Below are 14,867 nucleotides of genomic sequence, written 5' to 3'. Positions count from 1 at the left end.
ACGACACACACACACACACACACATTCATATATGCATTACACAATGCGATATACTCTTTATCACAGATTGCACAAGATATTTTGTACCCGGTATTAGACGTGCACTATGTTTCTAAATCTCTCTGTAATTAAATATAGCGTATACACATTTTATGCAGATTAAGTACACTTTAAACTAGATAGATAATTATATCAAATAATTTAGATGTGATGAATCTTCACACTCGATATGGCGACCAAAAGTTCTTGTGATGCTCAATCGAGGCATTAATCATTAATAGTTAATTAGGAAATTTGTTTTTACTCGACAATCAATATATTACGCGTACATGTATATATTATTTCGATACATTTATTCTCGCTCTATAATTACAAAATTCTTTTGTTGTCAATTTTCGAAAATCCACGACTCTAGATTCTATGTCTATAGGAACTTAAGCTGCAATTTTCATCTTTTTAACACTTTTCTTATTAGATGTTACACGCTTCAATTATCTCTCTCTTACTAATGTTAATTCTGAAATTTTACAAAATTTAACTTACTAAATGACAAGTTGTGATTTATGATTCATGTATTGCAATAATTCAAATATCGTGCAATCCACATTGAAACATCGGTCTTTTCTCGATTAGATTGATGATATAAGTAATACAATTAATTTCTATATGTACATTTACGAAATATAATAAACTATCTTCAATATTTCAAGAAGGATTGCACGATGCCGCGATTATCACGCATAAAATTCCTAAATTAATAAACAATTTAAGGTATGCAAACAAGAAGCAGTTCTGCACTTTAAAAAGATTGTACTGTCTACTATTTGCTATATCTATGATAACTTTTCACCGATTTTTCGCTTCTAGTTACTTGCGATCGATTGGGAAATTTATCGTGAAAAAGATCGAAATTATTCTTATGCACATTTGTAGTAACTAAGTACTGTAATTGCTCGTCTGTGTAATAAATCCTTTTTATCTTTCCATTAACGTCATTTGCCTCGTAAAACTCGACTCAACTATTAAATCTTTCGTGATTTATTCCCGAGCTACTGATCTCTCTCGCGCATCAGCCCCTTTCATTAGCTAACATAGACGTGTAAAAATTTTAACGATCCACTTTAGCACACTCTGCTATTATTTTTCCTCCTCCCTTTTTTGCTTTAATTGAAACTATCATCTTCGATAATCTCCCTTACTTTTTATATATTACTGAATCGATACGTAATGATCGAACGAACTCGTATAAGCAGACATTACTTAGTCGTGTCTCACACGATCGCGCGATTCATATTTTACATTTTAATGCTCGCTAGCCACAGCGACAATCAAACCACAAAGATTTTATTGTCGGCAAACTGATGAATAAATAAATTCCGTAGAAATTTGAAAGACTTTTTTTAGAAAGACAGATAACTTTTCCTTTCTTTATATCTTACATCTGAGTGTTCAAACATAAATATAAAGAAAATACAAGATCATCTTTTTTATCAAGACAGATATAACTAGTCTGCAATTTTGTACAAAGGAATTCAAATAATTTGAACGTGATTGTAACATAACCGCCAATGATAAAACTTGCCCTTTACGGTTCTTATTGTAAATTTATACTACATAAATATATACAATACACATATTTTACTCTCATGTATATTCTATTATCCACAAATGTGCCCGTTTTGTTAAATAAATCACGCATTCTGATACCATCAGAGGCAAAAGCAAAAACATTTTTTAAAATTTTATTTCTTCCCTATGTGTACCGCGCTTAGCATTTTACGAAAAGACGCGATATATGCGATTTTATCCGCTAAAAAAGCTATCGGATATATGTAGTCATTTCATCGTTTGCGTTCGATGCACATGGATTAATACGAGATGCAATCCATCAATTTTCGCACTATACGAATTTCAATATGATGAAGCGATGACGTACTTGTGGCAATACCTTGACCTGCCATAAAAATCGGGGCGCTATATCGTAAATCGCTCGGACAAGCCAAGCCGATTTGGCCGCGAAGCAACCATGCGTGCCACGACTATCAATTCCATTGGGCAACTCTATGCCGATGGCTCGCAGAGGCGCAGACGAAAGACAATGGACACACAAGCGAAAGCCAATCAATCGTGATGCACGTTTACGCTCTTGCACTGTAAGTATAAAAAGGTTTTGAAATCGAAGGGGGCTTTCAGTCGATTGTTCGGACTGTGCAAGGAAGTCACATCGAAAAATATTTTCTGAAATATGAAACTCTTGGGATACTGTCTTTTTTGCGTAAGTACCTTAATTTAAAAAATTGATTAATTCCAATTTATTATACATTCGTCGAAAATAATACAATTTTTCTTAATTTTTAAATTGTTTGCGAACGCTAATAGAAAACTCTTTTAATTTAAAAAAAATATTAAATTCTCTTTAATAAGTAAATATATTTAATAAAATATTTAATTTTAAAAATATTCTAATTTTCAATATTAAATATAAAAATGTTCATTCTTCCTGCTAATAAATTTTTTGATAAAAATTTTATAAAGATTTATGAAATGGTTTCCGGAAATAGTTATCAGAATATTATCTTTAAATAAATAATGATATTAATTCTGCATATAAATATAAATACTGCAATTTTTATAATTTATTATAAATTTAAATTGTACCATCTTTTCATTTCTAACCAATTTTATCTATAAGTTTATCTATTTTCATGATTAAATTATGAATTTATGGTTTTCTATTATCAATACATCCGCTAAAATTTACATTAACTAAGTTTTTCAAAGAATCTTTTTACGATCAATTTTAATAAAATATTAAACTTTTGTTGATCACTAAATCAAATTTTACATAGAATTTATGCTTGGCGTGAAAGCCAAGTTAAATCTTTTGGTCACTTTCTGTTACGGAATATTTTATCAAATGAACTTTCAAACAGCACCGGAAAGAATATCGTGTACGTGAAAAATACTTAATAATTATTTCCGTCTCATAGTGACAGGTTTTTTTTGCAGTAAATAGTATTTATTCTTAATCAGAGCATAGAAATCGCCAGTTGCAATCGCGATTGCTAACTTATAATTTTCATGAAAATGAAACTACCGCAACACTAATAGATTCAGTGAGTGCGTATTGCAATGCATGATTATGTATCACCTGTCCGCAGTATTACCACATCACATCCGATAAAAATCATTTTATAAAGAAGATTCACTCGACTGTTAAACAATATTTCTGAGCCTGACTATGTTAATTTTTTAGAGTAATCTTTAATAAATAAATTTAATCTGATTAAATTATTCTAATTAAAATAAAGACAGAAAGATTTTGTAATTTTTGTTATAAATTATATTTAAATATATTTAAATGTTAAAAAAAATACTTGTGTCAAGATATATGAAATCATAAATTCCGTATCTTTTAATGTATCTCGCAGCTCTTCGCCACGAGAGTGCAATCAAAGCCACAAATAACGAAGCTATTTCCAGTGGAAGGATTGACGGCATATCACAAACAATTTAATGATACCACGAAATCGTTAGATAAATTTTGGGAAAAACTACGCACAACATACAATTTTGTTTTCCATCAACCCGATAATACCAGCAACGTAGAAAAAATCCTAGCGAAGAACACATCGGATCCTAATTTGCAAACTTTGAGACTAATATGGACTGACACGTTAAAAGCAGATAACTATACAAATCTCAAGTATCCCAACAATACCTTCCTGAATCAGATAAAGTCACTGTCGATACCAAAAAGTCGTGACAGTAAGGCGACTTCGAGTAATCTCAAAAAAGATTCATCCGTCGAAATAAAAATAAACGAAAATAATGTAAGCTCTACGAACTCCAATAAAAAAAGTTCTAATGAAGCTAAAATATCTGACGACGATTGGTTCAATGACATTCAACCTTTGGAACAACTGGAACTGCAAGACGAAGAACTGGATAAGAAAAATGAGGTGGAAAGCGTGACGCCAGGAACGACCCTTCCGACGACGGTGGGTCGTCATTTGCTTGAGTGGCTTGGAACTCTTTTCGGGCTTACTTATAGCATTTATAGTAAATTATCGAGCACTACTTGTGGAAACGAAAAGCTGACACAATGATAAAATAAAACGACAGAAAGTAAAATAAAATACGTTAGATCAGAAACCATATTACGTTAATCCATTTATAAATTTGCACATCAAATAAAATAATTTAATTCGATAAGTTAATTTATTCGATACAAACAATAATTATATATCGACTTTATAATTGCATGTGCCTCACGAAATGAATTTTTATCCACCTGACAATTATTATATCGTAGACTTTTCTAATTAAATTTGCGATTCTTGAATAATTTTCAACTAGTTATTTACCGGTTAGATACCATATATAAAATTTGATGGTTTTTTTCATTCAAACAATTGTCAGTTTATATGTATTGAGGATGACTTAAAAAAAGGACCGAAACGTATATTTGTTTAAATAATATATGTTTGTCATGTAAATAATCTGTGTTGGCTCGTAATGGCATTTCCTTTTTGTGCACATTAAGTTCAAGTGTATGCAATTTTAATTTATCCAATATAAAAATTGCGTTTAAATACAGAAAAATGTTACATTTAATATTAAAGGCACGCCAAGAGTACGAGTAAATATCAAATGAGAATTTAATATTAAATGTATTATTACGTTTATATAATATACAACATAAAGGAAAAAAGAAAGAAGAGTATAAAGAGAGCAAAGACAGCACAGATATCGAATAATTTTATACCTTTGTACTGCTGTCATATTGCGCTGCTGTATTCCGCTGTAAAAAAAAATATAAAATAAATAAAATTTAAACGTTATAAATAAATAAAATTACACGAGATTAAATAATGATGCTTTTAACGCTGTGCTAATTCCCGTATTATCCGAGTAAAGTAAAGGATGTTTATATTATACGAATATGAAATACTACACCTGTTAGAACTCCGAGTACAAAGAGTTCGTTCTCTAGATGATATAAAGTTCAATGTATTAATATTTCCGCGTTAGTGTCACAGACGGTCATTTCGTTGTATGACGTTGCGTAAGACTACATAACATAATGCTATTTTCTACAGCGTTCGACCGCAGACTGCACACACCTGACGAAGTATAAAGTGATTCATGAAAAGTATAAAGAAACAATCTTGCAATCTTTTACATTACATACATTTTATTCAAAAATATTTCAATCTAAAAAATACATGTTACTTTTTTAGCTATCTTTTTTTTCATTATCACTATACAATAACAATTCTCTTACGGGATAAATGCATAGAGTCTTGTAAACGCACATCCACTGTCCAAAACAGTGCTTAAACACGAGTCCTATAAATGCACATTCACTGTTTAAAAAGTTCTATTACCTTATCTCTTTAGTCTCTCTCAATGAGAAAAATCATCACGAAAGCCATCTCGAAAAAGATGTCTCATTGCTTCTTCTTTATGCAAAGATCCTTTATTCTCTCATTATACTATCAATGTGATACTTACGAAGAATTAAAAAAAAAGACCCCAGCGCGAATGACCCAGAATACTGCTATTTGACATACGCGTATATGTATGAAGTCTTTGGTTGTATTACGTGATATCAGAGTACGGTATGTGTTTTTAGTACCGTCTTCTAATTTATATATTAACGCATACATACATTTGCACATGTTGCAAATATATAAGAAAACATTAGATAACTATAATCATCGTGAATATACAGCGCATAGAAGTTTTTCAATTTCTCGCTCTAATATACATACAAATTAAAATTGAAGTGTCGAATAGACGAGTATCTTAAAAATAATGTATCTTAAAAATATAAAACGCTGTTCTTTCGATATACAAAACTTCAATCATCAATTTAACTTTCGTCATTTGATAATTTTTTTAAATAATCCCAAACTTATATTTTTTTTAATTTTATTTAAGTAAATAAGATAAAGAACTAATAAGATAAAACATGACGTAAAAAATAGCGTTTCTCGAAATTATCCATGTAACTAACAAATTCTACAAAAGAAATTACTCATTGGAAATTAATATAAAATTTTTTTATCAAACAGACAAACATTTGTTATACTTCATCAACTAGCGACATCTTTTTGAGATCATAAAAATCAATCTTCAAGAATATGAAATGACAGAATGAATGATTTACTCAGGAAAAAAAATAAGAAATGACAGATGAAAAATTATCTTGAAAAATTATATTAACAAATCAATGGAAGTTATTTGAAGAAACATCGTTTAACACATTTTAGCACACATTTTGTCACCTATAAGAATATCAATTTTAAATCACAAAAATTATAATATTCGTTTGGAACATATTTTTGAATTATAACATGAACTTATAAATATTATTCAAGATATCTATTAGAAATATTGATATTTCTCGGATATTTTTGGATATTATTTCAAATTGTTCTAAACAAGTGCACCTCAATACTTATTATAATATTGTGCCACAATTGCATATGTTCTACTTGACAATAATGTGTACAACTTTTTAACAATTTTTTGGCAGTATATATTGTTTACTATTTCAGTTTATCAATACAATATCTCAATGTCCGTAACAAATTTTAAATTTTTGCTTAAACCTTCCGTACCTCCGGATACTGATTTACTATTAAAATTTTAATTCAAAATAATGGATTCAAGATGATAGTCATGAAAATCTGAAATATCAGTATATCATCATTCATTTTTTCAAGTACATATCGTAATATACACATACAAATACACACACGACTATTCAAAATATATTTAGAAATATCGTTCTAAAATATATTTAGAACGATAAAAATTCTTCGAATGTGATGAATGTGGAATTACATAAACAAGATTATATAAATTATTATAATATTTCATAATATATCATAATAAAATTGTAATCACATTTAAATAAGACTTTATAATTAGCATCAATTCTATGATCTTTCGACATGAATGGTATTCTTCTATCTACTTACTATCCAAAAAATTTGATTTTTTTACGAAGTTTAGATAATTATATTTTATTGAAAACATGTTTCAATGTGTGCGATTTTTTGCATGTAGGCTAAACTTTCTTCTTTAAAACAAATCGAGGTAAAAGTCGATAGGATTACTTGTTTAAAAATTATAATTTTTTTCATCGATGAAGCATGTATGTCTCGGAAGTATGAAAGGGTTAAATATTAGTTCAATTGTCAGAAATTGACTAAATTCGTAATATTGTGCCATTATCTCGCCACATATTTGGCTTATTTGTTTTCCGAATTAATACAATAAAAATATTATATATAACAACAAAAATAGTATGATAAAGAGCGAGAAACTTTCAAATATCTAAACCGAAAAATAATTATTCAGTATCTTCTCTCAAAAGACACCTTTTTTACTCACAAATCGGCAAATTTAATATTTTAACAACATCTTTCAAAAGTTCTTACATTTCATTCTTATATTTCATTATTTACGCAGATTTAATGCGTTTTAGTTATCGTGAGTCCAAATGTCCAAAATAAGTCTTTGCTTAACGCAAGTAGGCATTAAAATTAAAAATTACGACACGGACTAGAATTGTTGACAATAATATTTCCTATGGCTAACTTAAGTAAGGCAGACAAACGTGCTATTACATAAATTGGCCTTCCCTTACTTATTAATTCTTCTTATCGATTTTTTTTATTTATGTTTTAAAAGGTTCATTTTATATAGGACGCAAGAAAAATCTTGGAATAAATTTTAAAATACATCCTATGTCTCTAAAATTCCAAGAGTTAAGGCGATTAGAGTAATATATAGTTAATATATTAGTCATATTCATTCCTTCGAAATTTAATTTAAGAAAAAAACTACAATATGCGCTCGCTCACATGTTGAGTATGTTGTGATTACTAAGTGAGTTTAAAAAAGAAATTTTTACTTGAAACAAAATTTTATCGAAAAAAGCTTTTCGTATCTTTAAATTAATATTTTTTCGAAACTGTAAAAGACAATTTTTGAAAAATAAAAATGATATGAAATGAAGAAAATGAAGAAAAACGATGGAAAGATGACAATGAAAAAACAAAGATGATAAATTCAGGTAATCACAGCTTATCTCATAGCTTAGCACATAATTATTTCGACGTTTTAACGCATTAAAGATGTGAGATTGATATATAATACACAGAACTCCTCTATTCTAAGTTTTCCTTTACTCTAAGTTAGCTATCTCCTCTAAACTGAATTTCTCCTCTTGTATTGCTTCATTATGCTTGTATTATATGCATCAATCAGCATCAAGCAAAAAACAGATTGTGCAATATCTTCTAAAAATGAGGACTGATTGTAAGAAGAAATTGTAGAATAGAGAAAATATGCTCGGTCCCGATGACTTTAGAATAGAGGAGCTGGACTATATGATATTTTTATTTCATGATTCGCATTTTTTACTATGTATGCTTTTAATTCAATGTCAAAACGTTTCTCGTCGTATTAAAATTAAACTATAAATCTGAAATAGTCATAGTTCAATGACAAAATATGAATTCAAAAATTGAAATTACCTACGGCTTCAGCATCATCAATCATATATTGCTTTGGAACATACATGGATTTTACCTACAACTAAGACGGCATTAAATACCTTGCATTTTCGTTCATATTACTGCTCTGAGCTTGTTCAGACAGATTTACATCTTTCATCACTTGTTCTTTAAGAGTAGCGAATGTGTACAATAAATTCGGATTTTTTTGAATAGTCTGAAGGTGCTGCAAAAGAGCAGTTTCCTGCTTTATTAAGGAACCGTCCTTCAAAATATAACTCACCTCCTGCTTAGGCGTTGCCGCAATATCGGTACTGTTATCGAATACTCTTGTATCTTTTTGATCGGTATAATAAGAATCCTCCTTTTTATTCTTACGAATGCCAAAATGCGTTTGAAAGTGCTTATTTAAATGGTCCTTGCGCGAAAACGCTTTCTGGCACATGGTGCATGGAAAATCCTTATTTCCGGAATGGATTACGCTATGTCTTGTTAAGTGTTCATTTCTCTTGAATGCCTTCTGGCATATCTCACATTTAAAAGGTCGCTCGTTCGAATGACCTCGCATGTGCTGATCAAGATGCTCCTTTCTTTTCAACATGGCACCACATTCTTTGCATTGGTATTTTCGTTCCTGAAATAAATCAAAACTTTTTATTTAATATATATTTTTTTAGTTACCTAGTCTCCAAAGATAATAAAATATATGTACCTGAAGATGAGCCTGTATATGTTGTTCAATGTCAGCCTTGTCCGGAAACCCTAAATTGCACTCCGGGCAACAGTAAAGCGTAGTTCCGTCGTAGTTAACGCTGATTTTAATCTCGCTGATTTTTGCTCGAAATTTCGATTTTTTCTCGATTTTTGGCAAATCGGTTTGTACTTGCTGCTCGACTTTTAAAACATTTCGCAAATTATTTTCAATTTCTTGTTCATTTTGCAGATTCAGATCACTCGGATTAACAGTCACTGTCATTTGATCCGAGTTTGCGAAATTGTTGCCGTTTTGTAGATAAATGTTTCTGATATTTGGTATATTTAAAATATTATTCTGCACGTGCTCTACTTTCTCTTCCCGCGTCTTCTCCTTTTTTACTTGTTCTGCACATAGTTCAAACGCTTCTCGCAGAGAAAATTCAGATGGTAATTTCTGTAAATATTCAGCCATGGCTACTGCTGTTTGGTGTTGCTTTAATAGAATTTCAGATTCCTACAACAGAAACAAATAAATATCTATAAGTAATGTAGAAATAATTTTAAAAAATTAACAATATTCAAAGAATATCTCACCTTGTCTGAATTTTTTTCTTCTTTAGGCTGGATATCTATCCCTTGCTTTACAGTTACAGTATCTGCCTGCGATGTGGAAGGTAAGTATAGACTATTAATAAAATTAAAACTACTTGATTGTGCACCGAGTGTCACGTTATTTTGACTATAACTAGGGACATTAATTATCTGGTTAAGCACTTGCTTCTCGCACAATTGAATCAAAGTATCCTGCCAGCCAGGTAAAGGTGTCGCAAGGTATTTGCTGAGTGTACTTGTCTAAGAGAAAGGGAATTCAAAAAAATTTTAATGTCAAACCAAAATTAATGAGAAAGAAGAAATGCAGTGCAAAAAAAGCAGAAAAACCTCACCGAAGTCTCTTGCGGAGACGTGACCGCTTGGACAGTGGTTTGCACCTCTTGCGATTGCATGCTACGGCTATCAGCCGCGGCGATGGCGGCGATCGCAGCGGCTGCGGCAGTCGGCATTGAACGCAGTTCGGAGAACTGCGGTAACGTTAGAGGATATTTAACGAGATCGCGCGATGTTCCGTTCCCAGGTAAATCCATAACACCACGCGTAATAACCTGTGCAAACAATATGCTCGAAATGTAGCGTTCCTAACCTACAAATAGATAACCTGACCGCGTGGAGCGTCGAGATCGGATTAGATCAGCCAAATCTCGCGCAACAGGGCTACTAAACGAGTTAGGATATCATCTATGATGTCGTCGTGCGACACATCAATGTAGTGCCTTACCTAGTTAAAATTAACTATGTTCAAAGACCGCGAAACACATTCGCGGACGGCGTCGTTACATATGATTCAATGATCAAATGATCAACATGGCGACGCGCGCGCACTCGCCACTGATGTAAAGCGCCATGAAGTTGCCGCGGATGGTGAGCGAAATTTCTCTTTACCGTAAATAGCACGAGATAAATTGTCGGCGCTTAAACAAATTTTAATAGTAAGCAATTTTATATCGCAATTTCGATAAGATGTAACTTTTTCTGATGGATTATAATTGATTTCTCAAGCTGAATGCTCGAATATATCTTTCAAGAAGAATATATCTTTCGAAATTTGGCTAGCCTGGAGCGTCCCTTTTTGTTTACACTAGACTCGTCAAACTTCACGTTGATGACAATTATCTCATTGGTATTATCTAAGATTAGTTGATATGTGTTGAAAACGTTAAAGTGTTCTTGAAGCAAGTACAAAGTATGTTGTTAAAAACAAAAATTGATAGAGACAACATAACAATTTCAATAAGTTTTTACCATTGATGAGTTTCGTGCAAAAATTGCGGTTAAAGATTGTGAATAAATGTTAAATAAAGCAAAAAAAGATAGGTTAAAAAATCGTACTCACACAAACGATTATGATATATATGAAAAAAAAATTTATAATTAAATTTTCAGTGTTATGTTATTTATAATGCTCCAATATTATATTTAAACTCATTTTAATTTATAGCTTGAATTATCAACATATTCTAGATTATTATAATATCATTGTTTATATTTAATTTATTTTTAGTTAATGTGTAAATTGGATTATTGTAATGATGATCTATCTTGTACAATTAAAATAATTCAATTTTGTTAATGATAATATACCTTAAGTTTTAAATAGAGCAGAGACGCTGAATGACAATCTAAAAAAATTATGCAAGAAAAGAATGTTGTTACATATTGATGAAGATTTTAGAAGAACTCTGAAGTGAATAAATTACAACTCTGTAAGTGTGTTGCATATGAGTAGAAATATTAAGATTGTTTTTTTAGCTAAATTTCTTGCCTCAGACTTCTCTTATTTTTTTTCTTTTCAATATGAAAAGAAAAAGAGAAAAATGAACTATTTAGCTGAAAAAAACAGATCTATAAATCTCTTTCTTATTAAATTAACTTAATTTTTATTATCTCTTTACAGGTTAATAGAGTTGATTTGAGATCTTTGATAGATTGCCGCAATCGCAAGAATCAAAACAATTATTACACAGGAAAGAACATCAATTTATAAAAATTACGCAACGATTCATCTGTTGTTTTGTGTCTGGAGTATTTTTACATCAATCCAAAACGTGCAATTGTACTAATCCCCGATATGTTAGCATCTAGAAAAGTTACATTAACATCTAAGAAACTCCCCCAAGATCAACGTCTGAAAGTTATACCTAGAAAGCCAATAAAAGGTTGTTATTGTTCCGAGGCAATCAAAAAACATGCAAAATCATCAAAAATTCGGCATAAACCAGCTTTGCCTTGCCATTGCCAAAGTGAACTAGAAATCAAACCTGTCGAAAAAATTGACGACAAAGTGGTATCAACTTCGCCGATCAGCTGCGAGACGCTTCGAAGAGTTCAGAAAATCGACTACGCGCCCAGATCTCAATTCCTTCGCAATGTGCAAAGCAAGATCTGTGAGTTACACACTGCAGATAAGGGAAACTCTTTGTGTCCGCGATCATCTAGTTATCATCAATTTATGACAAACGCGAGTATGCAGGATACTGTCACTGATAAAAAAACGATATTGTCGAGTGAATGCATTGAGAGGCAAAAATCGCCAACAGTGCCTGCAAATTCATTGGCAAGCGAACAAAACGGGTCCGACGATATCACCTTTGCTTCGAGTAAAAGAACTCAAGTGTCTCCGCGAAAGTTGTCAAAGTCAACATTACGAAAGACTATTAGATCCAGAAGACATATACCAGAGTCAAGCGAAAGACTCGCGTCAAAATCACCGATGCGAGATAAACGAACAGCGCGGTTACATAAGCAAGATTGTCCTTATTGCTGCAAAAGTGAACTGGAGAGGAAGACTGCGAAGCTGCGCGGTGATGAACGTGCAGAGAGTGATTTACTGGAATATTGCGAACGGTGTTTAAGGCACTACGATGATCTTGCAGTCGATGATTCCATGGATCAGGAAGTAGAGAACCTGAAAAAGTTCCGAGAACAAAACTATTTTGAAACTCATGGCTCAAGCCACACTTTAACATCATCCAGATCATCGGGATTGTTGCAACAATATCTGCTGAACGAGCGATTGTTTCCGGAGTTGATAGGCAAAATTCACAGAGAGGATCTAGTGGTGACGATGCCGTCGTACGCAACAACGCAAAGGAAGCGCGTTCATTATTTTCCCAGATACATAGTGCGACAAGAAAAAAGTACTTGCAATACCAATTACAGACGTAAACGATGCCAAAGCTGTCCTCTCACCGGACACGCCATTGATCTCGGAATTCTGAAAGCTAGACCGCCGTTAAATAGCTTGGCACTCAAGTATTAGAAAAGAGCTTTTTAGCTGAATATTCTCAAACTCTCTTAATTTTTATTATAGACTTTAGGATCCATATAGAACAAGGCTTCTTTTATCTTAAAGATTTAGTAAAATTTCAACACTGATCATCTCAACTTTTATATGTCTACCTTTTTACGCTATATGTAAATATGTCTTATATAAAAATGCATTTTATATCATTTTATTTCTGGTGATTAAATCTATCTATGACATGATATCAAATTTATTTGTGGCTTTTTTATTTCGACAAATCCATTTCATTTGCGAAATTCTTAGATTGCATATGTATCTAATTATTAGATATGAGAAAAAGTTCGTGGCGTTTTTCCCATTAAATGGCATTAAAAAAACGACACAAACTTTTTTCCACCTAATATTTTCTTATTTTATTTAAAATCAATAATATTTTATATTATAATGCCTAATCTAATATATGCATTAAAGAAATTTTTAACATATTTACAATTTTATTTTACATTATTATATTTAATATTATCATATTATAAGCTTATATTTTGATAATTGCAATTTTAATGCTTAAAAAATATATCTTTTGGTTACGTATATTTGTTTCAAAAATGTAAGAAAGGTAATAAAAAATACAAGTGTAAAATGAAGTAATAAAGAATTAAAATATTTAATGTGCGTTAAATGTTAATTAATACACATGGCATAACTGATTTAATTTGTATAAAAAAATAATTAAAAATTTCTTTCCTCTTTACTACATATATAAAAAATTATAAATTATGATTATATTCGTAATTTGTACTATATATTCTATATATAGTACTATATATTCTTACTATGTAAAACATGTATGTCTACTAGAGAGTGACTCATAGTCACTCTCTAGTAAGTAATCATAAATCATTTTCAATAATAATGTCAAGGCCATTATCAAGTCTTCTCTGAAATTTCATGAAGTCATTGGACGTACTTTTCACTTTGAATTGAGTCAGATAAATCATCTAAATATCACAATTAAATATATGCATATTTATATTTTTTTGTAATTTAGAAATAAAAATATAAAGGTATGCGAATTAGAAATTGTAATCTCTAAATGAAATATATTACTTATATTTAAAATGCAAAAGATAATCAATGGAAAAAAAATAACAGAAGTTAGTATTTTATAAAGGAGAGAATCAAAGATTTCGAGGATTTCGGGAATTGTTTTATTTTTAAGTCCGAAGTTCGAATAAAAAAAAAGAGAATATCTTGTCATTTATCATTGTCATTTATCATTTTTTAAATAAGAGAATTTTTTCGTTGCCAATTATCAATATATTATAGTCGATATAAATCGAATTTAAAAATACAAAATGATTCATAAAGAGGATTAGTTGAAAAGCAATTATTGATTATTGTATTTTCAAGTTTTCATATTTTTCATAAGATTATTCATTTTTTTTTCTAACAAATGTCCTAATGAAAAATATAAAATATCTAATTAACATTTTGTAGTACACTATTACTCGCATATTTAATGTGCCAATTTGAAATTAATTTTTAAATCAATGAGGCATAACTAATAGTGATTTTATAACTATGTGAATAAGGATTTTATTCACTTTATTTCAATATACCAATTTTTTCTTAAGTCTAGTGTTATTATAATGATTATTTTTTATTTCTACGAAGAAAAATACATAAGAAAATGTAGAAATAAAACAATTCCCGAGTGAAACTTTCAAAAATTGGTATTCTTCTTTAATCTATATTCTCTCTCTTTTCTCTCTCTCTCT

The 14,867-nt window shown here is 30.5% G+C and overlaps 3 protein-coding genes across 3 annotated transcripts; 2 read left to right on the top strand and 1 right to left on the bottom strand.

Annotated features, from left to right (window-relative positions):
• The first annotated feature begins 2,245 nt into the window (after positions 1–2,245).
• Positions 2,246–4,109, top strand: LOC105626445. Its single transcript, XM_012207745.1, has 2 exons — positions 2,246–2,275; positions 3,432–4,109. The coding sequence occupies exons 1-2, from the start codon at positions 2,246–2,248 to the stop codon at positions 4,107–4,109; spliced, it is 708 nt and encodes a 235-aa protein (XP_012063135.1).
• Positions 4,110–8,616: 4,507 nt separating this feature from the next.
• Positions 8,617–10,372, bottom strand: LOC105626443 (zinc finger and SCAN domain-containing protein 31-like). The gene is made up of 4 exons (XM_012207744.1): positions 10,175–10,372; positions 9,825–10,082; positions 9,247–9,744; positions 8,617–9,168 (listed from the first exon to the last, which is right to left on the bottom strand). Exons 1-4 carry the CDS (start codon positions 10,370–10,372, stop codon positions 8,617–8,619), a joined length of 1,506 nt encoding a protein of 501 aa, XP_012063134.1.
• Positions 10,373–11,790: 1,418 nt separating this feature from the next.
• On the top strand, positions 11,791–13,119 carry LOC105626637. The gene is given in 1 exon segment (XM_012207930.1): positions 11,791–13,119. A coding segment is annotated over 1 exon segment (1,206 nt). The 5' UTR covers positions 11,791–11,913.
• Positions 13,120–14,867: the final 1,748 nt, after the last annotated feature.

Source organism: Atta cephalotes, assembly GCF_000143395.1.
Source record: "Atta cephalotes unplaced genomic scaffold scaffold00005, whole genome shotgun sequence".
Taxonomy (NCBI): Eukaryota; Metazoa; Arthropoda; class Insecta; order Hymenoptera; family Formicidae; genus Atta; species Atta cephalotes.
This window is presented reverse-complemented; position numbering and strand designations above follow the sequence as displayed.

Coding starts and splice junctions, on each gene's coding strand:
- LOC105626445 (XM_012207745.1), top strand. CDS start 2,246: ATGAAACTCTTGGGATACTGTCTTTTTTGC. Junction 2,276..3,431: donor TGGGATACTGTCTTTTTTGC/GTAAGTACCTTA, acceptor TGTATCTCGCAG/CTCTTCGCCACGAGAGTGCA.
- LOC105626443 (XM_012207744.1), bottom strand. CDS start 10,372: ATGGATTTACCTGGGAACGGAACATCGCGCGATCTCGTTAAATATCCT. Junction 10,083..10,174: donor CGTCTCCGCAAGAGACTTCG/GTGAGGTTTTTC, acceptor CCTTTCTCTTAG/ACAAGTACACTCAGCAAATA. Junction 9,169..9,246: donor ATATACAGGCTCATCTTCAG/GTACATATATTT, acceptor GATTTATTTCAG/GAACGAAAATACCAATGCAA.